This window comes from Vanacampus margaritifer, chromosome 1 (genome assembly GCF_051991255.1).
Source record: "Vanacampus margaritifer isolate UIUO_Vmar chromosome 1, RoL_Vmar_1.0, whole genome shotgun sequence".
NCBI lineage: Eukaryota > Metazoa > Chordata > Actinopteri > Syngnathiformes > Syngnathidae > Vanacampus > Vanacampus margaritifer.
In genome coordinates, this window is record NC_135432.1 from 58,769,104 (window position 1) to 58,796,612 (window position 27,509).

At 39.7% G+C, this 27,509-nt stretch overlaps 2 protein-coding genes across 6 annotated transcripts in view; both read right to left on the bottom strand.

The window, feature by feature from the left end:
• Positions 1–19,325, bottom strand: part of kidins220a (kinase D-interacting substrate 220a) — a 55,360-nt gene extending 36,035 nt beyond the window's left edge. For all 4 annotated transcript variants that reach the window (XM_077557360.1, XM_077557351.1, XM_077557342.1 and 1 more), the window contains exons 1-21: positions 17,511–19,325; positions 13,430–13,588; positions 11,862–11,960; positions 11,521–11,619; positions 10,743–10,841; positions 8,974–9,072; positions 8,712–8,810; positions 7,544–7,741; positions 7,364–7,462; positions 6,971–7,069; positions 6,779–6,877; positions 6,532–6,709; positions 6,280–6,444; positions 6,004–6,183; positions 4,970–5,135; positions 4,726–4,877; positions 4,334–4,434; positions 4,028–4,213; positions 3,234–3,374; positions 2,370–2,607; positions 2,204–2,295 (exon numbers count right to left, since the gene is read on the bottom strand). In XM_077557360.1, the coding sequence (XP_077413486.1) occupies positions 2,204–2,295; positions 2,370–2,607; positions 3,234–3,374; positions 4,028–4,213; positions 4,334–4,434; positions 4,726–4,877; positions 4,970–5,135; positions 6,004–6,183; positions 6,280–6,444; positions 6,532–6,709; positions 6,779–6,877; positions 6,971–7,069; positions 7,364–7,462; positions 7,544–7,741; positions 8,712–8,810; positions 8,974–9,072; positions 10,743–10,841; positions 11,521–11,619; positions 11,862–11,960; positions 13,430–13,561 (2,721 nt within the window). In that variant the 5' untranslated portion in view covers positions 13,562–13,588; positions 17,511–19,325. The remainder of the gene's footprint in view (positions 1–2,203; positions 2,296–2,369; positions 2,608–3,233; positions 3,375–4,027; positions 4,214–4,333; positions 4,435–4,725; positions 4,878–4,969; positions 5,136–6,003; positions 6,184–6,279; positions 6,445–6,531; positions 6,710–6,778; positions 6,878–6,970; positions 7,070–7,363; positions 7,463–7,543; positions 7,742–8,711; positions 8,811–8,973; positions 9,073–10,742; positions 10,842–11,520; positions 11,620–11,861; positions 11,961–13,429; positions 13,589–17,510) is intronic.
• A 178-nt stretch (positions 19,326–19,503) lies between these two features.
• mboat2a (membrane bound O-acyltransferase domain containing 2a) overlaps positions 19,504–27,509 on the bottom strand; it is a 44,338-nt gene continuing 36,332 nt past the window's right edge. For both annotated transcript variants that reach the window (XM_077557374.1, XM_077557383.1), the window contains 3 exons: positions 27,288–27,420; positions 24,181–24,332; positions 19,504–22,814 (listed from right to left, as the gene is read on the bottom strand). In XM_077557374.1, coding sequence (XP_077413500.1) covers positions 22,652–22,814; positions 24,181–24,332; positions 27,288–27,420 — 448 coding nt within the window. In that variant the 3' untranslated portion in view covers positions 19,504–22,651. The remainder of the gene's footprint in view (positions 22,815–24,180; positions 24,333–27,287; positions 27,421–27,509) is intronic.

Sequence of the window (27,509 nt, forward strand, 5' to 3'; positions counted from 1 at the left end):
CAAAATGAACGCACTCATTTTGACACCCCTAATAAAAACACAATATAATAGCACACAACTGTGCCGCCGCGTACATCATCCAAACAGTTCAAAATCAATATTTATCTATTAAAAAAAATACTGTATAATTAATGTATTAAATAATACATCATACTCACCAGAGATGCTGATTATTAAATGTATTTATGTGTGAAGATCGCTACAGATGTGTTGTTGCTAGTCGAATATGGCTTGCTATCAATAAGCAATCAGATGTTTTTGTGGGCCAGCCACCTCTCCCTTTGAGGTCATTTGAAATCTTATTGGTAACACAAATAGTCCAATTGCTTATGTAGGTTAAATAGATCAGTGCCCTGACGACCGTCCTATCACTGCACTTACTCACCTAATCAATATTAGTGACAGAATGCTTCAACTTCCAAGGAGTAGGAATTAGTTGATCAAAAATCTAAATATTTGTTTGCATATAACCTACTACACAGCAAGAAAAATAATTAGTTCACACTAGAGAATGAGTCATGAAAATGAGTCATTCTGTCATTTCCCCCTCCTGCCAAGAGAATGAAGAGCAGGATGCCTCCACAATCAAAGGGCTAGCACCAGCACTTGAGGGTGCCAAAGGTAGGTAAAAAAATGTTTCGCAAACAAGTAAGGGAGGGCGGGGAGGAAGTGGAGGGTGCGTGATAAGGTCTCGCAGGGGGCAGGAAGGCATCAGCGACAGCAGCAGAGTCGCTTAGCCTCCTGCCAGCATAGCCGGTGCCAGTGTTTTGTCGCCGGGACCCACTGCTGCTCGGCCTTGTCATTAGACGGTGGCGACGCAGCAGGAAGGATAAACAGCCATTACATCAATTACACCAGGAGCCTTGGCTGCGCACCCGAGCAACCCACTCGCTCTCTCTACTTATCAACGTGTCTCCTCCTGTCCACTGGTCCTCCACGCCGCCTGCCAAAAGCCACGCCTGCACTAAGCATGCTCTTCAGGAGGCGCCGGAAATGAGAAAGCAGCAAGGGTTTCTATGGCACTCAGTGTCACCCTCTGCAGAAAATATTTTCCTGTACTGCTGACTGGCGTGTGTACACTATCACAGTAAATGATTTATGAGACTGCCTTCCTCTGGAGAGCTCAGTATTGTTCATTCGGTAATTTTACCGATTTGACATGTCATCATTATTGCTCACTCCTTTTTTTTAAATTTTATTTATTTATTTTTTTTATTTTGTATGTGGGTGAGTATGTGCATGTGCGTGTGTGTGTGTGTCAAACATTTCAGTTTACTTAGCAAATGCGAACTCCTCCTCGAGTTATCTCAATATTTATCATGCAAGCAGAATAGTATGGTGAGAAAAAATCTTAATGCTCATAAAATCCAAAATACTGTGGAAATTGTTTTAATATTTGGAGAGGTTAGAGAGGACACTAGTTATCCATCATGCGAATTTTGGTGACAATTCATATCATTTTTGTGTCATTGAACGACATGTACACTTGTGCTCTTAAATCTACATACCCGAAGTATATGTAAACTTATGAGAACAACTGTAATTGCCATGTGTATATAAAGTGTACATAAAACCGAAATGGATCTTAGTGAAATTAGAAAAGCGGTTTACAATACCGAGCTCTCCATAAAAAAAAAGAAGGAAAAAAAAGAAAAGCGGTTTATACTTTTCTGTCCTGTGCACAATAGTATTAAAATCGCCACATGCCTAGATTCGGTGTTGTTCAAACCAGGGTTCTTCCTGTGAGTGAGTTTTTCCTTGCTTGCTCTTACACGGTTTGGTTGATATTTGCCATCATGACCATTGTTCTATACTTGCTCCATATGTAAAGTGCCTTGAGATAACTTGTGAACTGGCACTACAATAAATAAATAAATAAATAAAACTGACTTGACACCAGAATGTGAGCTACGTTTAGTCTTCTTCCAAGTAGTAAGTTTGCTCTGATTACGTAATCAGAGACAGTAAACAATATTTTTGTTTTACCTTTTAATATTAACTAGGGTTAACTTCTTGAAAAGTGCTAAAATGTTATCTAAAACATTGCCAATATGATTAATTAATGTTTTAGTACTGCCTTCCATTATTATCTAGTGGAATAATAAATTCTAAACTTGTACAAATTAGTAGTCGGAAATAATCCAGAAATAAATTGCGCTCAACTTCTTGGTTTCACTCCACATGATTTAAAACGATCTTTTACCCTGCGGTTAAGAGCGTTCTTGCTGCCAAACTTGGCCTGGTCTGGAGCCAAGCTACTCTGAGACATCTTCTTGTCGATATCTTCATTCCATGCTGGAGTAAAGAACAAAAGAATGATGTAAAATCAAATTTTTCCACCAAAAGTTCTCAGATGCATTTTGCCGTACCTTCTGCCGCTAAGCTGTCGCCATTAGTGGGCGCGGCCATGCAGAGCTTCCTGGCCGTGCTGAGACCTCTGCTGTTGAGGAACACTGGCAGGTGGACAATGTTCCTCATGTAGTCATGGCCGTTGATATTGGAGTCTCTCAGCACGCTATTGAGGTTCTGGTTGATGGCTTTAATGATGATATGGGGGTCGCTGGCGAAGATGGAGATGAAGGGCCCTTTGGAGAAGAGAACTCGAACCTAGCAGGAGAAGCGGCAAAGGCAAAATAAAACATAACCAGTTGGTTTGTGGATATTTAAAACCCACAGAAATACTAACGTTTGGATGAGCACGTGAAGTCGATCGACTGAGACAAAAGAAAGTTCACCTCTGCATTGGCCTCACTTTAAGTACCAGAAGCTACAATTTATTTTCTGTAGTTTACGATTTCTTAGAAGATGTTTTCCAGGCTTCATCAGTTGACACAAAAAGGAACTTGTGGTCATTAATTTTGTATTTACAGCAATTTATTTAAAGAGCGGTGTCCAAGTGTCACATGACGTGGGTTTGTGTGGCTTGTTTTCCCGTTTTTTTTTAACCCATGACCATTTATCAGCACATTCCGCGCAGGAGAATGAACCACCGTTTCAGCAGCAGCTGTCGACAACATCATGTGAACTCGCGCTTACTTCAGACACTGATGAGAAGATTACATTAGCACACAGGAGGTTGCAATCTACTTTGGGATCACTCCACAAAATAATAAAATTTGGCTAAAGGTGGATTGATTCTATTAGAGCAGCTGGGAGCAGGAAGCTAAACTTAAAGGGAAGCTGCAGCAGGCTAAATTAGGTAAATGGGGAAAAAAAAAATTCTTCAAACACACCGTGTCGAGCATTTGCAGCACTTTGTCCTGTTCACAGGCATCCAGCCCGTCTATGATGACGGCCATTCGTGTCTGGTTCTGGGTAAAGCCATCAATGGTCTTGGCCATTTTGGACATCAGCTCTACCTCGTGCTTCAGAACCTGCCATGACAACAACAAATAAAAGGCTTCAAAACATCTACAAGGTACAACCAGATCAATTAAATGTCATACTCAAAAATGCATATTTAACCCTGGAGAACCCAAGAATCCTTTTCTTCTTTGGAAAATTATGAAATATACATTAAATGACTGCTATAAGTTCACTGAACACCAACATATATGTAAAAAAAAAACAAAAACAAAAACATTTTTTATTCCCTAATTTAGGATTAGGGCGAAATTTGACCCTTTGGGATTTAGGGGTATCATTTCGAAAAATCTGAATAACAAAAACTGTCAGTAAACTATTTAGAATTTAGGAAAATAATCAATCAAATACACAGCTACATTGAACAATATAATTTTTTTGTTTTATTTGTTGCATTTTACCCATCTTGTCACCACCACTCTGGCTCATGTAAGTGCAATACTCATCCACTAGATGGCCCCATGCAGGGGTCAGAAGTGGCACTCTGGACTTTTGAAGTTAAATTTGTAAAAAATAAAATAAAAAATAGGTCTTTGTTATTTGAGTAGCAGAATTTATAGGGGCCAAATTTGACCCCGTGGGTTCTCCAGGGTCAAATTGATTTACGATCTCAAAACAATTCTCTCTATCTCAGATGTGATCAAATGCAATCCATTGACTCTACCTTCATAAAGCCTTCACTCTTGAGCTGGTGCAGGTTGTTGGCGGCCCTGTGCAGGCGTTTCCTCTGAGAGTTGAGGACTGAGTCGCCCACCTGCCACCAGGTCTTACAGTTGAGCAGCATGGCCAGGCCAACAACACTGGCCATTGCGATCAGCACTGCATTCACTGTCAGGTTCTCAGGGTCCACCTAGACAAAACAATTAAAAGCACAGATCAGTCAGAAGCCCACTAAAGCAACATATACTGTTCCACATCATGCGTTTTGCATGACAAAATATTCTGGCAATTTCTCATCGTTTTAACCCACCTTAAATATTGCTAGTAAGGCTAAGCCGGCGATGAGGCAGCAAAGTGTCAGGGCGAACAGTACGAAGGATGGCACGCAGCAAGTCTTTTTCCACTTTTTACCTGGTAGGTGGGAGGACAAGAATAATGTCATCCATCTTGTAATGTGCTCATCTTAATTAACAGCTTTCTTAGCCACTTAATAACACACAAATAGAGGTAAACACCGGTTGAATCAAGCCCTAATTCACTTATTGCTGTTTAACAAACCACAGGAAGTAACAGGAAGTCTCTGTCAAACTGCCGCCACAATTAAAACTAAATCTGGATATAGTGAATAGAACGCATAAGTAAATTGACAATTCAGATGTGACTCTGAAAAACGGCATCATAATTGAAAGATAGCAAAGTCACCTTGGATCTCATCATTCTTGAAAACCCTAAACAGTCTCGAGGCCATGAAACCAAACTCTCTTTCACACGCATCTGAGAGTGTTGCAATCATCTCGGCCATGGAGGTCTCCCCTCCCACACTGGACAGGCGATTGTAATCCGTGAACAGGAATCTGTGAGAGGTAAGAGAAGAAATGCATGTGTTTGTTTGAACAAGGTAAAACAACCAAAAAGGTTTTGTTTTAATTTTGTGTGTCACTGTCACCTGACAGGCAGCGCGCGGGTGGTTTGCTCAGGCAGTTCGGGGGCATTGACAAACATCAGTTTGAGGAGAAGCTCCAAGTAGCCAATTTGCCGGGCCAGGCGGGTGCTGATGACCCACGCCCAGCTCCAGCTCTCTCTCTCACGTCGGCTTCCAAAGTACACCAAAACTGAAGTTAAGACAAAACAGCCAAGGTTTACTTTTAACTTTGGGTGCATATACACAATGAGGTATATTTAACTAGCCAGGTGTTTGTTTTCTTCATGCGTGATTTCCTCTCAAACAACAACGTTGTTTATTGGTTGTGTTATGACGCCCCCTAGTGAGCAAAGGATTTGAAAGCATATTTTTACAATAGTGCACCCTGGCCAATTGAGACTGAGTCTGGACGCAAATAGCAAATGATTACCATTACAAGCAGTGATCAATCCAAAATGTAATTAATTTATAATTGCCTCTATTAACCCTGGAGAACCCAAGAACCCCTTTCTTCTTTGGAAAATTATGAATTATACATTAAATGACTGCTATAAGTTCACTGAACACCAAAATATATGTTTTTTCAATTTTAACCCTTTTTTTTTAAATAGCTCAGAGTTGCTAATTTGTCAAAAAATATATATAAAACATACTACTAGGCATTTTGCAACATGATATGAAATAGATTAACAAAAAAAACACAATTTTACCATCTGATGGTTTGCTGAGAAGATGGTTTTGTTTGGATTATTTCCAGCTCAACAAAACAGCATGTTGCCAGCCATCTTGTCACCAACACTCTGGCTCATGTAAGTGCAATATTCATCCACTAGATGGCCCCATGCAGGGGTCAGAAGTGGCACTCTGGACTTTTGAAGTTAAATTTGTAAAAAAAAAAAAAAAAAAAAAAAGGTCTTTGTTATTTGAGTAGCAGAATTTATAGGGGCCAAATTTTCCCCCGTGGGTTCTCCAGGGTTTTAATAGTTCAAACCCTAACTGTACCACAAACTATAGTCCCAATGATTGAAAGAATGGAGCAGGTCTGTCCCAAGTCTTACCAAAGAAGATGTAAATCAAAGCAAGGAAGCTGAGAGAAACGGCGATGGCCAGTTTGTGATCGACGGTAAAACCCAGTATCACAGCAACCGAGCCACACAGCAGGAGGGTGAGGAACACCACCAGCCAGGAGAACTGGAACAGCGGCTCGATCTGTTGCCCCGCAAACGTCTTCATTTCATCTGAGGGACGAGGAGAGAAGATAGGAGGAGTCCTATTAACATACTTGAAATACTTTCTGAATTGGAGATTTCGGATGCTGTATGAGAAGAACCTACCTTCCAGTTTCTTGAGAAGAAAAGATTTACCACTGCCCCACTGTGCGTACAAACCAACGCAGATGGGTGGTTGCATGGTGGGCTCGCTGAGAATGTCTGCGAGAGCGCTGCTGTATAAGTCGTAACCCAACATGTCACCGTCTGATTCGGTTGGGGAGAGGTGTTCTGAAGGACAGGTAAAAAAAGAAATTTTAAAACAATGAAACAATATTTTCAATGAATCCTGAACAACAACAATCAAAATGGTCATACTGGCGCCAAATATTTGCGTGAGGATGCTTTTCTGGTGGGTGCAATCGATGTTGTATGGCGTCTCTCCGGCCTTGTTTGGGCGGTACAGGAGGCGGCCATCTTTAGGGTTCCTCAGCAGCAGCTCGGCCAGCTTTCGGCTCCTCCCCCTGATAGCGATGTGGAGGGGTGTGTCGCCTTTCTGTTCGGTCAAAAGGAGGTCAAATTAGGTCAAGATGACAAAATGACTACACGGGTTAAAATTCCTGACCTTGTCCACAGCTGACACCTTTGCTCCTTTATCCAGCAGCAGCTCGACGATATCTATGTTCCTCATTTTCGTGGCTTTGATAAGCGGGGTTTCGCCCTCCTAAAATGACACGATACACAATGTATTTTTTTTTAGAGGATCATTTCTGAGAAAAACGTCATTACATGGCTATGTAGCTGCGGAATGTCATACCTTGGTGCAACTCTCTGTATCGGGGTTACACTGCAGGATGTCTCTCACCATGGTGGCATTACCTTTCTCCACTGCCCAGTAGAGAGCAGTCTTTCCGTCCTGATGTGGGGAAACACATTGAGATTAAATTTACAACTGGAAACCGCCACACAAAAAGCGCACTAGTGTTGAATTATCTTCGGTCTCAAAAATGGTCAAAAGTTAGCTTGCAGCGATATAGCATATCTCCAAAAATGTTTTGAAGCCCAAATATTTGCATAAACTCTGAGCCGTGGATCTGATTTCAAATTAAACAACAACAGAGCAAAGCAAAGACTATTGTGTTACAATGAACACCAGTGGGCCTCCTGCTTGCTGGTAAAGATCAACAAAGATGAGGAAAGGATCTCCTACCTGGCCCCTGACATCAATATCTGCATATTTGTTCAGCAGAGCTCGCACTATTTCCACATGACCCCCCCTCACTGCGCCAATCAGCATGGTCTCGCCACTCTGGAGGGAGGAAACAGTGTGAAGGGAATTGCATTTGTTTTCTCATGTGGACATCTGAAAAATCACCAATGGGTCTCTCACCCTGTCTGGTATGTTCACATAAGTGCCGGCATCCAGCAGGTCCTGCACAATTTCCGTGTGTCCCTCCTTGGCGGCGATGGCCAGGGCTGTGTTGCCATCCTTGTCGGTCATGTTAACGTTGGGGTTCCTCTTCAGCAGCTCCTTGACGACTTCCGTGTAGCCGCCTTTCACTGCCACGATCAGAGCGGTCATGGAGTTCTGAAAAAGAAATCGGATACACGAGCTGTAATCAGGATGTTTGCAAATTAGAAAGACTTGGCATTAACTGTCATATGATCGTTTAACTCATTGGCGCCCAAAAACGTATAAAAAGGTTCTATTTTAAGTATTGCCATGGTCCCAAAAACATATTTATACGTTTTTTTGTTTTGTTTTTTATATTATGCTAGAGCATACAGAAGGCTTTGATGCAGCCTCTAAACCATAGGTGTCAAACTCCAGTCTTGGAGGGCCACAGTCCTGCAGGTTTTGGATGTTTTCATTCTCCAATACAGCTGATATATGATCAGCTCATCAGCAAGTTCTGCATAAGCCTGATAACGATCCTGCTGATTGAAATCAGTTTGTGTTGGAAGCGGGAAACCTCCAAAACCTGCAGGACTGTGGCCCTCGAAGACCGCAGTTTGACACCTATGCGCTAAACTGAAGAGAACGCTTAAAGCAATGGTAGTTGTTACAAAAAACGGCCATCTGGTGGCAGCACAGTATAAGAGATCAACCAGGGCCATGTTGCAAAAAAAGCTGTTTTAACCAGTGTTTAAAAAAAATTGTGGATAATAATGAAACTTAGCTATATTCTATTGCTAATTGCTGCAAAACAGAAACAGATAGAAATATACTTTTTTTTCCTGATGAAAGAAGAGACTCAAAATTTTCTTTTGGTAGGGGCCATGTTTTTATAACATTAGAACACAATATTCTGTGGGCCTTGCAAAATCAGTCAAAATCCAGTAAAACAGCCAGGAGCGAAGGGGGGTTGCTTCGGTGAAAATGGCTGGGAGTGAATGACTTAATATATGAAAACCAAAGACCCACAAATAGAACTTGCTGTAGCTAAGTAGTCTTACATTGCACCTGTATGCGCAATACGAACTGACATTTGAACTTTTGAAGTCAGCCATAATTCAGTCCTAAATGAGCGGTCATGTGATATATATAATCTGCTTACGGCTCCTTCCTGGTCTACATCGGCTCCGTTGGCCAGAAGGTGCATCACACTGTCGTAGTGACCTTTCCTGGCAGCCCAGATCAATGGGGTGGTGCCATACTGTAAAGTGAGAACAAATTGAAGCGTTACTGAAACATTGGAGAAATTATTATACAGTACTAATGCAGAAATGATTGAATCGTTCTACAAAAATATACGTCAGATTTACATGCATTATTGCTAACAAAAGTGCATCATTTCTGTCTTGGCGGTGGGACGCTACCTTGTCCGAGCAGTTGACTTTAGCTCCGTGCTGCAGCAGGAGATGGACAATCTCAGCATGTCCTCGACCCGCCGCCCAAATTATGGGATAGACGCTATACTGTTGGGAAAGACCACAGGGATGACGTCAATCCATTCGACACCTTTTTATTGATAGAAAGAACTTAACTCTTTTACTGCCAAAGACGTTAAATGACGTTCTGCAAAAACCTACGGAGGAGCGCCAAAGACGTTAAAAGACGTCCACCCATTTTTATTGTTTTATATTTTTTTTTTTGAAACGGGTGGAGTAAAGCCTTGCCCAGCTGTGGTGAAAGTTTCAAGCAGGTCTAGTGAGCCTAATGACTATTTTTGGCCCCTAGAGGGCAGCGACGACTCTCTTTTGACAAGATTGGGTAGGCGTCAGTAGAAGACGTGAGGCGGAGCTAGAGGGGACAATGGCTGGGGAAGGGAAGAGAAGAGAACATGGCGACCGGTTGCAAGCAGCTCACGCTCGAGCATTTTTTTTCAAAGATGAAAAGCATCGACCAACGCTAAAGAGCACATTGATGACGACGATGATCATCATCGATGATGATGATGGTGACTCCGAGGTTGGAAGCGTTGACGCGGCAGTAGAAGACGTGAGGCGGAGCTAAAGCAAACAATGGCGGTTGCAAGCAGCTCACACTTGGGAATTTTTTTCAAAGACGAAAGGCATCGACCAACGCTAAAGAGCACATTGATGACGACGATGATCATCATCGATGATGATGATGGTGACTCCGAGGTTGACGCTGAAGTTGGAAGCGCTGACGCGGCGGCTATGACGACGTCATAAAGGTTCACGGGCTAGCGATGCTAACACCGGAAAACGCGGAGCACGCTCAGGCGGACGTTCAATCGGACGACGAAGAGTGCCCCGAGTCCAATGCATATTCATCGGAGTAGTGGGTACAGTCTGCTACTTGCTATTCCCCGGAAAAAAAGGCCGACAAGAAAGTGTAACGTCTGCACGGGAAACGGACAATCGAAAGTGAAAGTAATCTGTTGTGCAAATCCTGCTGCGTCTCCTTGCACGCAGGAGAGCGTTACAAAAAGAAAAACTGTATTTGAAACATCCACATAATTGTAAATAGTACCACAGTTGCACACATTTGTAAATAGTTTGCGAAATTGTTTCGTCAAATTGTTACACAGTTGAATGGAAATAAACGTATTTTGCAATCTAAAAACACTTTTTCATTGTTGGTGAAAGCGTTTTACAGAAGTAAAGCACTATTTAGGTGTTTGTGGCATCATTCATGGACAAAAAGAAGTGTAGAATTCACTAGAGTGCATGAAATAACATCGTTTCACAAAAAGCTCTTTTTCTCTGCTTTTTGTTTCAAAACAGAGCATTTCGGTGAAACTAACCATTTCCTATTGTTGATTACTGAAGAACGGAATAAGGTAGAAACAAACTTTTTTCTGATGAAAGATGAGAGTTCAATCTTTCATTTGCTAGTATGTGTGTTTCCATAGTCCAAACACAACATTTTCTGTGGACCTTGAACGATCAGTCAAAATGCTTAAATCGGCTGGCACTGGCGACATCCCGTTTCTGAAAACGTTTGGCAGTCAAAGAGTTGATGGGAATTCTATTTCAAAATGATTATCCATTCCGGTTCAAATATGTCGAAATACATTTTAAAAACTCTTACCTGCACCATCATTAGCTCATAAATACATATGTAAAAAATAACATTCCAATGATGAATCAATGTAGAAGAGTGTATGCAGTCTTAGTACCTGACCAGTGATGTTAGGATTAGCTCCTTTGTTCAGCAGCAGTTGTGCCACATCTGTACGACCTTTATAAGCGGCCCACATAAGAGCAGTCCAACCTCCCTAATTGCAAGACACACAAGCACACACACACCATTTGTTTAAACATAGAAAAAGTAGGCAATAACATGTTTGGATGATAAAACTGGCTTCAGTTCATTTCCTCCACGATAAAATAAAAACAACCTTTGTAGTGCCGTGTGGGGACTCAAGACAATGCGCTATTTATAGAATGGAGTGACACACATTGTACCAAGGCAACAGTAGCACCACAGTGTTGTTTTTGTGCTTTTTTTTTTTTGTACAGTGTTTCCCACATCGTGTCAATACTTGGGCGGGCCACCCAAGTAGATTTCAAATCGGTGGGAAACACTGAATAATAGCACTGTGCTGCACGGTAATGACTCTCATTATGTCCCTTCCTTTAAGTCACTAACTCCTATCGATAACATTAGAGGTCTATTAATGAGATTACTAAACGAAAGGAGCCATCACAGTACTACTGGAAGGAGTAATCTCATTTTCTAGGTAATGGATCTTTACGTTTAGTCAACATGCAAGTCAAGACATGAAGGTTTGCTACATTTAAAAGTTGTCATACTATTGAGATTGACTTGACCAAATGTCTTGTTTATTCTTGTTTTGGCAATCTCATAGTGTCAATTTCCACTTGCTATAACTACTTCACACTGACTAAACTTGTATTAGTTTTCACATCATTTATTGGTGTGAATATACTCACCATGTCTCTGTGTTCCATGTTAGCATCATTATCCAGCAATTCTCCCACCACCTGGATGTGGCCTTCCTTGGATGCTGACATCAGCGCTGTCCAGCAGTCCTGTGCAAAGACGCGCACTGTTACCACGGTAACCGCCATCCGGCGCCATGCCAAGCTGAATAAATGTCTTGCTTAGCTCTGTGTTGTTCAGAACCGACATGCGACATGAGCTAACGTTAATGAAAGGTGCAGTGTATATATATTGTGTATATTTCCCACTGATGTCTTCAGTCCGATGTCCCACCTTCTCCGGGACGCTTTCAATTCATTTCAAGGCTGTGTGAATGCATGTGCAAGCTTACAACATCATCGCAGTTAACGTTGGCTCCTCTCTTGATGAGCTCCTGCGCGATCTCAAGATTGCCCTGCTCGGCTGCCACCATAAGAGGAGTCTGCCCGTTCTGAAATAAGACAAACAAGGAGCTCAAGATAATGCTTTCCCATTCATTTAAATGGAGAAAAATGATTTGAGATATGAGTGATTCATTTGAATTGTGAGCGTGGTCATGGTAAGAATTAAACTTACATCTCAAAAGCTTATAGGCAATTATTTTTAATTGGGCTACAAAAATAGAAATCTGTTGCCATTTAACGCATTAATGCCGGGAGCGCATTACCGAGTTTCTACCACTAGAGGCGGGAGCTCCCCAGCGCTCTTCTCCCTTTAAAGCCGGGAGAGCGGATACGTCATTTTGTCTTGTTTTGACCAAGTCTTGGTCTCTTATGCATCAGAATATACACGAGAGGGTGACGTGGGCCTCGTAGCATGTTTTGGAATTTTATTTGAGCATTCGTGGCTGACTGAAGCAGATTCCTGGGAGTTTTGAAATAATTGACGGCGATTTACAACGGTGCGGGAGGAATCTGAAACAGTCGAAAGTGACACATTGGTCAGAAATATGTTTGCAGACAATGAGGATGTTGAAAATTTCAACGGCTTTGTCACAGAATGGGCGACGAATAATTACCACTTGATTCCCCGAGGTTATTAAAACTGCGCTCCAGTGGTGAGGGTAAATATTAGGGGTGGGAATCTTTGAATGTCTCACGATTCGATTCGATTCCGATTTTTTGGGTTTGGGGATTTTCGATTAAGAACGATTTTCGATTCAAAATGATTTGATTGACAATGATTTTTGCTTCAATCTATAGATGTGCAAGGAATTGTTTTGAATTACTCCAGTCTGACTCGCTAATGCTAATTAGTGCGCTACTACTGGCACTTATCACTCAAAAGAACGTCTCCACGCTGGGAAAAAAAAACAACTTTTATTGGAATAACTTGATCGTGACTTTTTCCTTCTTCTCTCTAATGTGGCTACAACTTAACAGTGTATTAGACCGCGTGGAACCACACTGCCCCTCAGTGGCCAAACCGGGTACAACATGAACAGCGCTCCAAATAAAGGCACACACAGACAAAGGCAAGACAGTATAAAATATTTTAAATAAAATGGATTTTGGGACATTTAAAATCGATCCTGAATCGTACTAAATGAGAATCGTGATTCTTATGAGAATCGATTTTTTTGGCACACCACTAGTAAATATACCCGTAAATATACCCGCAGGTGCGACAGGGAAATGGTTTGGGAATTATGTTCTATCTGCTTGAGGAGCTGAGCTATAAATTATTTAGTAGGCATTGACAATATTGTTGAATTTCCAGGAAAACTTCAGGTTTTGGGGAATGATTCTAAAGTCACCCATTTAGAGGTTTTAGAGGCATGTTTTGGCAGGCACTTTAGGCCTTAATGGATTAAGAGCAATATATTCAACCAAACTATTTCCTGTAGCGCTGGTCTCCAGTGGAAGCCATATTTATCCATGAATGAAATAACCAAACGAGAAGGTTGATGTTGCAACTTACATCGCTCCTGCTGTCAACGTCTTTGAACTTGTCCAAGTGTGCTTTGACGGCAGCCAGGTTCTCCTCCTCCACGTAGCTGAACAGGCTTTGGACGGCCACGGAGGTCATCTTCAGGGAGGTGGTGGTATCCATGGCTCAGTGGTCAACACCGGGTCACTGCTGGGGCAGGTGAGGAAAGTCAATTAGCTTATGTGTGGGTCCCAGGTAGACGAACAGTTGAGGACAAGCAAGAGGGCTCGACCGCTTTGCAACTTTAACTGCAGTCTTTCAATAAAATGAAGGGTTCCACAAAGGAAGGTGAACCTTGAAAACGAATATTTGTTGTGTAAGGCAAATTACAAAGTAGATTTTAGTCATTTTTGCAGGTTCACAGGGTGCAAAGGTCATTAATTCCACCATAGCACAAAGAGGATCAGGATTAGAACATTTAGCTCGATTCTGCCAGTTCATGCAGAAAACTTGAACCCGACATGAAAAATTTATCCGGTCATGAGAATGAAAGGGTCATCGTGATCCCAGCGTTTCAGTCAAAGTCCTCTGAGAACTAGGCGTGGGAACCTCTGGGTACGATAACGATTATCTCAGGTAATAAATCCACGATAAAGCTACTCAAGACATAAATTTATGTTTTTTCAATAAGAAAATCGTTTTTTTTTTTGTACCATCACTGAAACAAAATATTAAAAATGGTGTCTTCTTCACAGTGAGTACTTAAGTGTATTTTTATTTTTTTTTATACAAAAGTCTTCTTAACAGAGACCACTTTTAGTCACTTACATAGTGAATTGTTTCATTTTATAAACTATGACGATTTTTTGGGGTAACATTGCAAAAGTAAATAAATAAAATTACTTAAATATTCAATCCAATCAATATTAATATTCCTCAGAAATTGTGTGCTTCAAAAAGTCTAACCATAAAATATGTTTTAAAATGCTACGTATGCAAAACTGAGTCAGTTGCCGGACAGATAAAAAATGTCTTATACAAGTAAAAATAAACTCATGAGTCTTCTTCGCCTGAAGACTTCCATACATTTCCCCACCACTCTTATGAGGTGCTCCCCCTAGTGGCCTGCCAAGTAATTGCTCAATAAGTAATCAACAATGGAGCCGTTATAGTGGCTGTATATTAACTACAAATATCGCGATACTTGAGTAGGCGTATCGATAATCTATCGGGAGACAAAGTATCACAATTGATCAATTCAAAACGAAAATAAAAAGAAATAGACTCCCTAAATACCTTTAGGAATGCTGGATGACGAAGAAGTGGAGCAGACATAGTGCATCCATAATTCAAGTCCAGAAATTAAGAGACTCTTTTTTTTTTTGGGGGGGGGGGGGGGGGTAGTCACAGCTTGCCCTGGATTCACATCAGCGTGCACTCATTTTCACTTGCGTAACTACCAGGCCAAAGAACAACCTGAGCAATAATTACGACTGCTTTTATTTCAACGAACAAAAGAAAAACCCATTAAACATGGCCGCCTCATTGTAGGAGGGATTCAGATGATCCATAAACATTAATAATTCATCAGAGTTGGGGGGCTGACGACCACGGTCCAGGGTGCACAAAGTCAGACGGTGGCGCGCTCTAGAACACTGCTGGTTGGTTCCGAGTTGGGCTTTTCCATCGTGGCATGGCACGTTTCCCGTTACCAACAACAAGCCTTTGGCTTCACATGCCTAAAAGCGGCCTCAGGAGAGGATTTCCATACAAGCAGCTCGGTGTTTCAACACAATCCTCGTGCTCAGGTCAATACTGCCTGATATAGTTGTTGGGCGGACAGTACAAAAAAGCAATAGCGGTCAAAATACTGACTATTGTGTCTTTTTACTCCATCTCGACCTGCTTGTTATTTTCCCCACAATAGAGATTGTCAATCCTTTGTTGACAGACGGCAACAGTTGACACGCCCTCTCTACTCCTTGCCATCGCAACATGGAGATGACGAACATCACATCCCTGTCACCCGACACAAAGCCCCGGCAAAGACGACCAACAAGTGATCAAAGCTACTTTACGCACAAATATGGCAGATTATAAAAGAGGAAACGAGACTCTCTCTTACCTTTGGTGGAAGTGATTTTTCCAACACCAGGTCTTAAGTATTGCTCTCAAAACACACACACACAGCCTGGATCAAGCTCGGCATCCCCCCACCTCTTTTTTTTTTTTTTTTTTTTTTTTACTCAAGGCTGAATATTAGATGAGGGGGGCTGGCCTACTACACCCATGGCTTCCTCACACAATGGCAGCACGACATTTCCATTCATGGCGTGCTTCCACAAGATTGGATTTGGATGAAAGGGGATTATTTGTGTAATTTCTATTTCGTGTGCAATGACGTAATGATTTAATGGGCATAATTATGATGAACAGGAAGTGACCGGGATGGATGATGAAATAAATGTCCAACATCCAGGGTATTAAAATAATATGGCTCAAAGGAGGCTGTTGTTAAATAGAGTGACATAAGGCTGTTCAATATGGCTTAAGTGCACTGTGATATAAATATTTCTGAATTATCAGTCAATATTAGGGGTGTGAATTGCCTAGTACGATTCATAGATCACGATTTGATACCGATTAATCCTGATTTGAATCTATAAGTTAATTATTGCACACTCAAAAATGTTTTTACTCAAATTTTAGAAAATACTAATCAGTAAACGTGTACTTGTCTTGTAGTAAGATTTCTACGAAAAAGCTTATAATTGTGAGCCACTGTATTTAACAAACAAGTTGCAACCCCAACCCAAATTAAGACATTTTGTTGAATATTTCCATCAAAAATTGATCTTTAAAAATCGATTCGGCTTCGATCGATACAAGAATTGTGCGCTGTAATATCGCGATATATTGCGGAATCCATTTTTTTAACACCTTTAGACAATATAGATATTGATTTATTACTCTTTTTTTTTTACTATTTAAAACAAGTACCCAGAGAGGGAAAAATGCTGAATTTATATAAGTTTATTTTAAAATATTTAACTTTTATAAGACTATAAAAAGTCAAATGAATTAGTCAATATAAAGATTAAATAAACAACTTTTTGAACATAAACATAATGTGCTGTTGTGCGGATCTTGATGTACATATTTTATATCTACCCATTAATGATTATTATAAATGCATTTAAAATAAAAAAAAACAATTAAATTGATTAAATATAAAATTAAAACAATCATATTGATTAAAGATCAAATTAAATAAAACAACGTCAAAACATTCAAATATACTTTTTCTACAGCTCACACACACACACATAACTGGGAAATGGTAAAAAGTGATATTGTGTGTCTTTTTTAAGATTAGGAGATGTCCCAGCGTGTGTGTATGTTAAACAAAAAAAAGTACCAGCCTCATGGAATAATCGCCAGTGTAACGTGAGTAACATGCAAAAATAGGCAGTTTGGAGACAAGTTTAAATTTAACCCAGTCAGCTCTTCATGACTTGTCATGTAGATGTTAAAACTGCTGAGAATCCCGTTCAACATCTAAAAAAAAAAAAAAAAAAAAAAGTTTGCCACTCATAACAACCTACACACATGAAATGTGGTTGTTTTTACAATGCAATCCTGCATAGGTTTCAGTTGATTACAAATACAAAGCAAAACTCTTAAAACTAACAAGCGGGGGGACACACAATAGTCATTAAGATGCTAAAATCATACTGAAGAAATCATGGCGTGAGACATTTTTGAGCTTGAAAAGATATTTGGCATGTCAGGCAGTGGGCGACTGTTACGGGGCTAATCAAAAAGAAAGCACAACATCTGGATTGCACTTTTACGTGTCACATGGCTACAACGTGACAGGTTTGTAGGATAAGCAAATAAAGATTTGCAATATTGTCAAGCGAGTTCGTGCTCTCGAAGGTTTATTTGGATATCGCTTGGTTTCATTTTGAATCCACAAGCGGTGACTACAACAATAACAGCCGTGAGGCGAACTTCCAGTAGCTAACAAGCTAGCTAGCGTTAGCTCCGGGTGGTTAGCGCATCAACAAGTACTTGTCATTTTAACCAAGTGGCGAAAAAGCACACAAAGAGGAACCAAAAATGCTCTTACCTCGACCGAGAAACTGTGAGAACGTCGGAGCTTTTCAGTTACAAGAATACAGTGTCATGATAATGTCGCGTTTACATTTGCAAGGCTTGTCTTTTTTTGTTTTTGTTTTTATTTTTTTAGCCGAATGACGTCAACGTGGGGGGTATGGAGACGTTACAGAGCCGGAAAAACGGAAATATTCATACATATATGCATATTTTTTTTAATACAACAGAAATAATCAAATGTATGCGTAACGCAATTTAAGGATAAGAAAAAACATTTTTAAAAAGAGGTTTAATTTATATTTGTTTATTGCGGGCACGTCACATTTCGTAACCCGTATAACCCCGCCCTCACGGAGTATGACTATACGCCAGGTTCTAGTGTACAGAAAGCCTTCAAATGCCTTCTACGATCAAAGTCATTGAAAAAGCTTAACACAAGTCCTCTTTTGGAACAACCTGAGAAACATAAAGAATAAAATATAAATTAAATTAAACCACCATTTAAAAAATAAATGAATAACATTAAACAGTAACATTGAGCCAACAGAAATGCAAACTTGTAATATCAAAATTTACAGGGCGTCCCTCTCAACAACAAAGCTAAAAGAGTGTTTAATAAAAATAAAAAAAATAAAAAAGTTACACTTTAGTGTCCTAGATTGAAGAATGACATTTACCAACAATGGAAATTATTATATGTTAGACTATGCTGTCAAACAAGATTGTGCATGATGATCATAATAATATTAATAAAAACAATAATAATAATGCTTTTCTGGACACTCAAAAACGCTTTACAATGGATATCTTATTCATTATTCATTCATTCACACTGGTGGCGATAAACTACACAATTGTAAGGCAGATTTGGACATAACAAAAATAAATTTAAAAAAGCAGAAGGCAAAAGGGGAAATATGTTGTGTCAGAGGCGGTGTGCATATTGAGCACTGAGCTTTGTGTAAGTGGTGTTAAAATCTATATCTGTTTGGCTATATTTTGGGAATTATTTATTATATAATTATTATATTTATTATTATTATTTTTTAAATACATAAATCCTGCTTAGGACATTTAGAGATTACAAGCTATTAATTTTAAAATTATTTTTTATTTTTTTTTGTGACCCAGACTTTACATGTGTCACATTTTTATGGTGTTCTTGGGAAACATTCTATTTTTATGTTTTTCCACACTGCTTTTATACAGATAAAATTCTAATTAGATGCTAAAATATTTTTTTATTTATTTTTTTGCTGAATGCTTTTTTTTTTATGCTCCCTCTCATCTTACTGATGTTGGCCATATGAGAAAATGTCACTAACCTAACATACAGTGGAAATAAAAAGCCTACACACCCGTTGAAATGCCACTGTTCTTGTTGAAATAAATAAACAAAGTGAACTACAACTTGCACAGTTTAATTGATCTTTTTTCTAAAGCTTTTTGAGACGGGAAAAAAAAAAACTGTGATAATGAGTGTGAGCACACCCTCCTAAACCTGAAACAAGCCAATGTTCCGAATTACCTACCGTATTTCCATTCAAACTCCTCCCCCTAAAGTTTTTTTTGATTGAGCTTTTCCTGGCTTTTTGTTGTTGTTGTTGTTGACACATGAAGGTTTTGGCATCCACAAACTTTACCAAGATCTTCTAAACACATGAGCAAAAAATGTGTTGCTCATCACGAAAAAACATCATACCGACAGTGAAGCATGGTGGTGGCAGCTGATTTTCTTCCGCTGGAACTGCAGCTTCAGCCAAAGTGGGAATCATGAACGGCTCAATAATAGCATTCAGTGTAAGGACGAAACCTTTTGATTCTCTTTAAAAAAAAAAAAAAAAAAAAAAAAAAGGAGGCACTTAAAATGATTGGCAGGTAAACAATCACCAGTAACCTATAAACTACAATTTCTTAATTTTAACTAATTACTTCATTCAATGAATGAATTCTAATCTGACTAAAACCAATCTGCACAAAAAGACATTTATTTTCAAACATCAACATTGGTGTTTAAAAATAACCTCTCTTTATTTTGCCACATAAATCAGAACTGTAATGAACTGTCATACAAATCTTTCAATAAATTTCCTTCTGACACAAAAATAACATTATGTGACACAAGCGCACACACACACAAGCAGGCGCACGTGCACGCATACACACAAAAGAAACAAAGGGGGGGGGAAAAATGCGCCATTGAATGCTTTGGCACTTCGGACATATGGAGCAGGTTGCATTGATCTGCTGGTTTTTGGTGGCCATGCAGTGCAATCATGTCCTAAACGTTTCGTTTGAGGAATGACTGACATCCCTTTCTTTATCTTACAGGTGCTTTTCACCTTTACAGGGCCGCGCTACAAATATACACATAAACACTGGTACACACACACACACACACACTCATACAGTACACACAGAGTTATGGCAGGAATATGTAAAATGTTGAATCATCTCAAAAAGAAATCCAAAACTTCTAAAGTCAACTTGGCTGCTTTGTTGTTATTTTACAAATGCAAAAAAAAATTTAAAAAAATTTCACAAAGTGATCACGAAGTTCCTCATTTGAAGGATATGTAGAAATTTTTTAGCAACGATGGCGTCCGGACGGCGCCACATGGGTGTCACGTGTGTGTTACGACGAACAAGAAGGCTTGACGTGAACCAAAAAAAAAAAAAACAACACAAGAACCCAGCGTCTCTTACGCCGTACAGTAAATGCACCTTTGAAACATCCCCTAGTCTAACATAAAAAATAAGTTAACACAACATCTGGTCTTTGTACAACATCATCAAGTCAAATGACAACACAATGACACAATGAAAGCAAATTGCACTCACTCTTGTAAGCCTCAGTACATGATGTGCTTTTTATGCACTGTGCACCAATTTGGACCTTTTTATTTCCCGTTCACTGGGGATTATTATGGCTACGCCAACTATTAAATACGGGTCATTTAAGTTAATGTGACGGGGTGTGATTATAGCACTGTTACTGTTACTGTACAAGATGTAAAAAGGTCATATTCATTTCCAAAATTTCTGCAAATAGAGGCCGGGGGACATTTATTTACTCAACTGGGCACATTGATCTGTATGGAATTACCGATATATTTACGCTATTGGGTTTGGAACGACATAAAAAGGTACTCGCAGAACTCATAAGCTGCATAGCTCCCTGAATTGTAAAGACTGACGCATACAATATTGTGGAGTGATAACATGTAAGGTTCTTCCTTAATACTGCGTGGTAAAACACACCACAGTAAAACGTCACGCTTTCGTTTGAGAAATTGTTCGGGTGCGTTGGTGCTGCTGTTTTGGTTAGCAACAGAGTTCAAATTGAGCTCAGTTAGTTAACGTCCGCATGTAATAACAGCCACCATAATTGACAGGATGTGATTAGGGCACTGTTGCTGTAACTTTTGCTTACTTTGCTTCACTTTACAAAATGTATTTCATTTTCAAAAAAATAAATAATAATAATAATAATTATTAGTTGCTGGATTTCCACAAATAGTGACCAGGGATGTTTAGTTCATGGCAATTCAGCAGAGGTTGCTTTAATTTGTATAGAATTATTGTTAAGTTCAATTGAAATGTTGAGAAAAGTCATATATATCATATTGATCGAAATTTAATTGACATCAGAGTCTATAAGAATGCAATTTTTCAAATCACAAAAGCTGCAAATTCAAAAAAAAAAAAGAAGATGATTCATTTTGGTCAGTTGACTTTTTTGGGCCATTTTATATCTACTGTCATTTCTGGACTACAAGGCGCACCTGACTATAAGCCGCGCTAGCTAAATTTGGGGAATTCTTCACATATAAGCCGCATTTGTTTTTAATGTTACCGCACCGGGTTCCCGCTACTTTATTTTCCGTAAAGAAAGTGCTCTTGCGCTTCCGTTATAGTGCGCCCCCTTGTGATCTGATGGATAAGCCGCACCTTTGTATTAGCCGCAGGGTTGAATGCAAGTGAAAAAAGTAGTGGTTTATAGTCCAGAAATTACTGTAGGTATATTTTATTTATTCATTTGTATAATATCTAGATACGTTAAAAAGTTGTCCACGTGATTACAATACAGTAAGTCCAATGTAAGTAGACAAACTTCCATTTTAATTCAAGGTTGATTTGCATGTGTTTTAGCATAAGATACAGATTAATGTATTTCATGTGTTTGTTAAAAAAACACACGGGAAGAGGAGCTTGAAAAATAATCACATATTAAATGTGGGGGAAAAAAATCACAATTGGATTATTTTTCAAAAATCATTCAGCCCTAGTAATTATAGTCACCACTTCTTTTTTTTTGATGGAGGCATTTATTAAAGTGAATAATGCACCGAGCAAATAATTAGCGCCTATCAAAGCATTGGCCACTATTTGAGGAAATGCAGTCCTTCCATTTTTGTCATTTAGGGGCTCGTAACATGTAGCAAGGCTGCGGTGTGTTAAACAAAATCAAATTAAAAAGAAAATATTTCACCATTGGAGGAAAACCATGAAAAGATTTATCCAAAAGTCACAACAGAGTTAATCATCTCCCTTTTTGAAACGCACAGATATTTGACGCTGATAAGTCAAAAAAGCAGAACAAAAAATATAGACTTAAAAAAAAAAAAATCCATTGGGGGAGACTTTTCCACCGCTGGCGACAGACGAACGAGATCCGGTTTCCTCTTTGGGGCTTTTCTATTCATTCGAATCGAATAGTGTGGTCACATCGAAATACAAAACACTTACTATGAATGTCAACTCCCCGTTGAGCGAAATCAAAATTTTTGAAGATCCTAAGGCCTGTTTGAAAGTTGGCAGCTGATGATTAAACGTAACGTTTCCACCTAACAGAGGCTTGTATCCAGACAATGACAAAAACCCTCCACATACGTGTACTCTTTTTGTACATGTGTCATCCGAATGTGTTGTTGTTTCACCTGCCAGGTACATAGAGGGTTTAAGGCAGCTTGGAATTCAGTTTATCTCCATTTCCCACAAGTAAAATGTAATGCAACCCATTCTGTCCTCCTTGCTACTGGAAGTATCGTCAGGTTCTGTCCAAGCACATCCAATATTTGGTTCCTGGTCCGGAAACAGACTCCGGCTCTCAGTGGTCTCCAGTTTTGTCTCATCAAAAGCGTCTGCCGAGCCTCATGTGCTTTTGTCTTTCTGGCTGCAGTTGTTTGTGGCGGCGCCGCCGCCGCCGTCCGTCTGCGGGCTCTCCTGTCGGACCTTGGCCTCGCGGCGTCGCCATCGGACCGGCAGGGCCAGGACTACCAGCAGACACAGGAGGTGTAAGCAGAAGTACCAGGACCTGCAAACGCACGGGTGACAGATATCAGTGCGCGGCAAACACTCGTTATTCGCAACAATAAGAAAAATCGAGGAATTGGTTCCACCCCCTAAAAATATTTAAAATTGTCTGAAGAATTGGTACCCATTTGGTAGGGATAGACTTAGCTCACTATTGTTCATTCGGTAATCTTGCCGATGTCATCATCGTTGCTATGTCTTTTTTCTTTTTTTTTGTATGTGTGTGAGTGACAGCAGCACGGTGGCTGACTGGTTAGCACGTCCGCCTCCCAGTGCAGAGGATGTGAGATCGAGTCCGGGCTTCGGCCTTCCTGGGTGGAGTTTGCATGTTCTCCCCGTGCTTGCGTGGGTTTTCACCGGGTACTCCGGTTTCCTCCCACATTCCAAAGACATGCATGGCAGGTTAATTGAACACTCCAAATTGTCCATAGGTGTGATTGTGAGTATGGTTGTTCGTCTCTGTGTGCCCTGCGATTGGCTGGCAACCAGTTCAGGGTGTACCCCGCCTACTGCCCGAAGCCAGCTGGGATAGGCTCCAGCACCCCCGCGACCCTTGTGAGGAAAAGCGGTCAAGAAAATGGATGGATGGATGGATGGATGTGTGTGAGTGTGTGCATGTGCGAGTGTGGGTGCATGTGTGAGTGTGTACTCGTGAATTCACCTAAAACCTATAAAAAAAAAAAATCCCATACCGTTCACCTAAACCGAATACTTCAGAATCCAGCTAGAGTCGTGAGGTTGTCAGGAGACCCGAGGAAGGATCAAAGAACAGAAAGGAAAGTGAAATCCAGGTAGGGATAGACCGATAATCAGGCCAATTATCGGCACCGATATTGGGCATTTTGACGCTATTGGCCTTTCTTTTCTTTCTTTTTTTTATTGACGGCTAAAATAAGGTCAATCTAAAAACATTTTAATCTCATTTATTTACATTTTATTTGACTTCCCCTTTAAAACAACAAAATCAGGAAAAAATACAATTGAAAAAAAAAAATACAAAATGAAATGTACTTTGTAATATTACAATGTATAAATTTTATTTTATTTGTTTGCTGCGGTATTAATTCCACAATAATATAGATAAGTGCGTTCCATGGCAGTGCCATAGCCATGTTAAAGCAGCAGGTTGTATTTCCTCCACATCAATTCTCACTAGCTTTTATTCATTAATTAAAATGTCTCATTAACTATAGCGGCCTAACAAGTGTGAAATGTTCATATCCATGCCATGAGCTGTAACTTCCATTTCTGTGCTAGATATTACAGTCATTTCTCCATTAGAGCAAAAATGCACGTCTTGCGCTACTAATTGCTGTATTAAAATCAGCAATTAGCTCTGCGCGGCTTAAACACGGATAAATTCATACCTGTAGAACTTAAGCGAGGGCCCCACAGCCAGTAGGACGAATGGCACCACTGTGTAACTGATGGCAACTTGAGTCCATGCCCACGTGATGACATCATAGATGCGCTTGGATGTTTCAGAGACCTGGAAGTGAGGCCTGATGTTGTGCCTTACCTAAAATAAAAATAAAAAAGCATCGTCATGTCACCTAAAATAAAAATAAAAAAGCATCATCATGTCATCTATACCTGTTTGAGAACGTGAAAAAACGAATGTACCGCTTCACTATACTAGGGCTTCCAAGTCTATCACAGATTTTGACGTGACCTTTTTTGGTGTTTTTTACTAGGGGTGTGAATTGCCTGGGCGATTGGATTCGAATCACGATTCATAGGTCACGATTCGATTCCGATTAATCCCGATGCAAATCTATAAATTGATTATTGCGATTTTTTTTTACTCAAATTTAGAAAATACTAATCAGCAAACTTGTACATGTACACTGTAAGATTTGTATGAAAATGTATTTATCTGAAAATTCAGGCTTATAACTGAGCAACTGCATTTAACAAACAGTGCAGTCTGTTTCATGTTTGAACAGCACTGAAATCAAATATTAAGGCTTAATGTTCCATTAATATAACATTCTTTCATGCTTAATGTGTGAATCCTAACCCTAAGTAAGACGTTTTGTTGAATATTCCCATAACAAATTGATGTTTAAAAATCGATTCGGCCGCATATCGAATCGATTCGAAAATTGCGTGCTGTAATATCGCGATATATTGCAGAATAGATTTTTTTAAACACCTTTAGACAATATAGATATTGATTTATTACTCTTTTTTTTTTATATACTATTCAAAACAAGTACCCAGAGAGGGAAAAATGCTGAATTTATATAAGTTTATTTCAAAATATTTAACTTTTAACTCTTTCACTGCCACTGACGTTAAAAGACGTCAAGTAAAAACCTACGGCGGGCCGCCAATGACGTTAAAAGACGTCATCCAATTTTTAAAAAAAAAAAAATTTTAAACGGGTGGAGGAAAGCCTTCCCCAGCTGTGTTGAAAGTTTCAAGCAGGTCTAGTGAGCCTAATGACTATTTTTGGCCCCTAGATGGCAGCAATGACTCTCTTTTGACAAGATTGGGTAGGCGTCAGCAGAAGACGTGAGGCGGGGCTAGAGTGTTGAGGGGACAATGGCTTAAGAAGCCATAATGGCAAGCAGCTCACGGTCGAGCCGTTTTTTTCAAAGACGAAAAGAGCACATTGATGACGACGATGATCATCATCGATGATGATGATGATGGTGACTCCGAGGTTGACGGCGAAGTTGGAAGCGTTGACGCGGCAGCTATGACGACGTCATAAAAGGTTCACGGGCTAGCGATGCCAACACCGGAAAACGCGGAGCACAACCGAGCACTTCTGCACAGGCGGACGTTCAATCGGATGACGAAGAGTGCCCCGAGTCCAATGCATATTCATCGGAGGAGTGTGTACAGTCTGCTACTTGCTATTTCCCGGAAAAAAAGGCCGTCTGCACGCGAAACGGACAATGGAAAGTGAAAGTAATCTGTTGTGCAAACCCTGCTCCCTCTCCTTGCACGCAGGAGAGCGTTACAAAAAGAAAAACTGTATTTGAAACATCCACATAATTGTAAATAGTACCACAGTTGCACACATTTGTAAATAGTTTGCGAAATTGTTTTGTCAAATTGTTACACTGTTGAATGGAAATAAACGTATTTTGCAATCAAAAAACACTTTTTCATTGTTGGTGAAAGCGTTTTACAGAAGTAAAGCACTATTTAGGTGTTTGTGGCATCATTCATGGACAAAAAGAAGTGTACAATTCACTAGAGTGCATGAAATAACATCGTTTCACAAAAAGCTCTTTTTCTCCGCTTTTTGTTTCAAAACAGAGCATTTCGGTGAAACTAACCATTTTCTATTGTTGATTACTGAAGAACGGAATAAGGTAGAAACAAACTTTTTCTGATGAAAGATGAGAGTTCAATCTTTCATTTGGTAGCGTGTGTGTTTCCATAGTCCAAACACAACATTTTCTGTGGACCTTGAAAGATCAGTCAAAATGCTTAAATCGGCTGGCACTGGCGACATCCCGTTTCTGAAAACGTCTGGCAGTCAAAGAGTTAATAAGACTATTAAAAAGTCAAATTAATTAGTCAATATAAAGATTAAATAAACACCTTTTTAAACATGCTGTTGGGCGGATCTTGATGTACATATTTTATATCAACCTATTGATAATTATTGATTTTTTAAAATTGCATTTAAAATAAGAAAACACCCCTAGTTTTTACAATATACTGTTAAAAAAATATAGAGAGCTCCGTCCCTTTAAGTGTGTCAACGTTGTGTTGAACAGCGTCGAGGTGTAACAAAAAGTGATTTCGTTTGATTTAAAAAGTTAAAAAGCGCATTTAAAAAGTTTAAATGGTGTGGGAGAAGAAAAACTCTTTAAAAAATATATATATATTTATATGGTTTTATATTGGAACATATCCCCATAATAAACTTGAAAATGACCCATACTTTTTGATGGCCACCATCAATATTCTCATTTTTACTGATCTGGGCACTCACTTTAATTGAAGCACAGTATGATTATTGCATAAGAAGGATGTTGTGGTGTGTTGTTGGTCTGCTGAGCTGCTGCGGTGAAAAAGCTTCTAACTCTGTCAGGAAGATGGAAGAAGTAAATATATGGAAGTTTTCTGAAACACTTCCTGGAACAAACATGACGTGACGTCTTCTGATTAATGTGCCACACTTTGGCTTGACAAATCCGCAAATGGAAGTCACTTGAGGAGTTTTGGATTTAAGACGGGAACAAACAAACCTATGCTACTTCCTCACGCAAAGGCTTTGTTTAGCAGCTAAAAAATGATGCAAAAATAAAATCCTGAAATATTTCAGTGTAGCGAATTTAAATAACAGAAAGTTTCACTTTGTGTAGTTTTTTTTTTTTTTGATACATCTGCACATGAAAACCAAGATTAAAAGTCACGTCTTTCCTTGGCGGAGGTAATAGCGCGATGATCTTTGATGCAACTTTTGAGTTAACCCTTTCGACCAATTTATTCAAAAGTGTGCACTCACTGCACGCGCCGCCATGGTCATGCCGATGCCAGTGAGGAATGTCAGGTAGTATCCCGGGTACACGCCGTGCCACATTGCCGACAGCAGGAAGGTGGCGGCGGTGGGGTTGATGGGACATCGCTCGTAACACACTCTGAGGAAAGGATCGGCAAGGAGAGTTTGTGGCAGAACTTTGCTAGAAAAAAGACTTATTCGGCTGAATTCATCGATATTAAAACACAA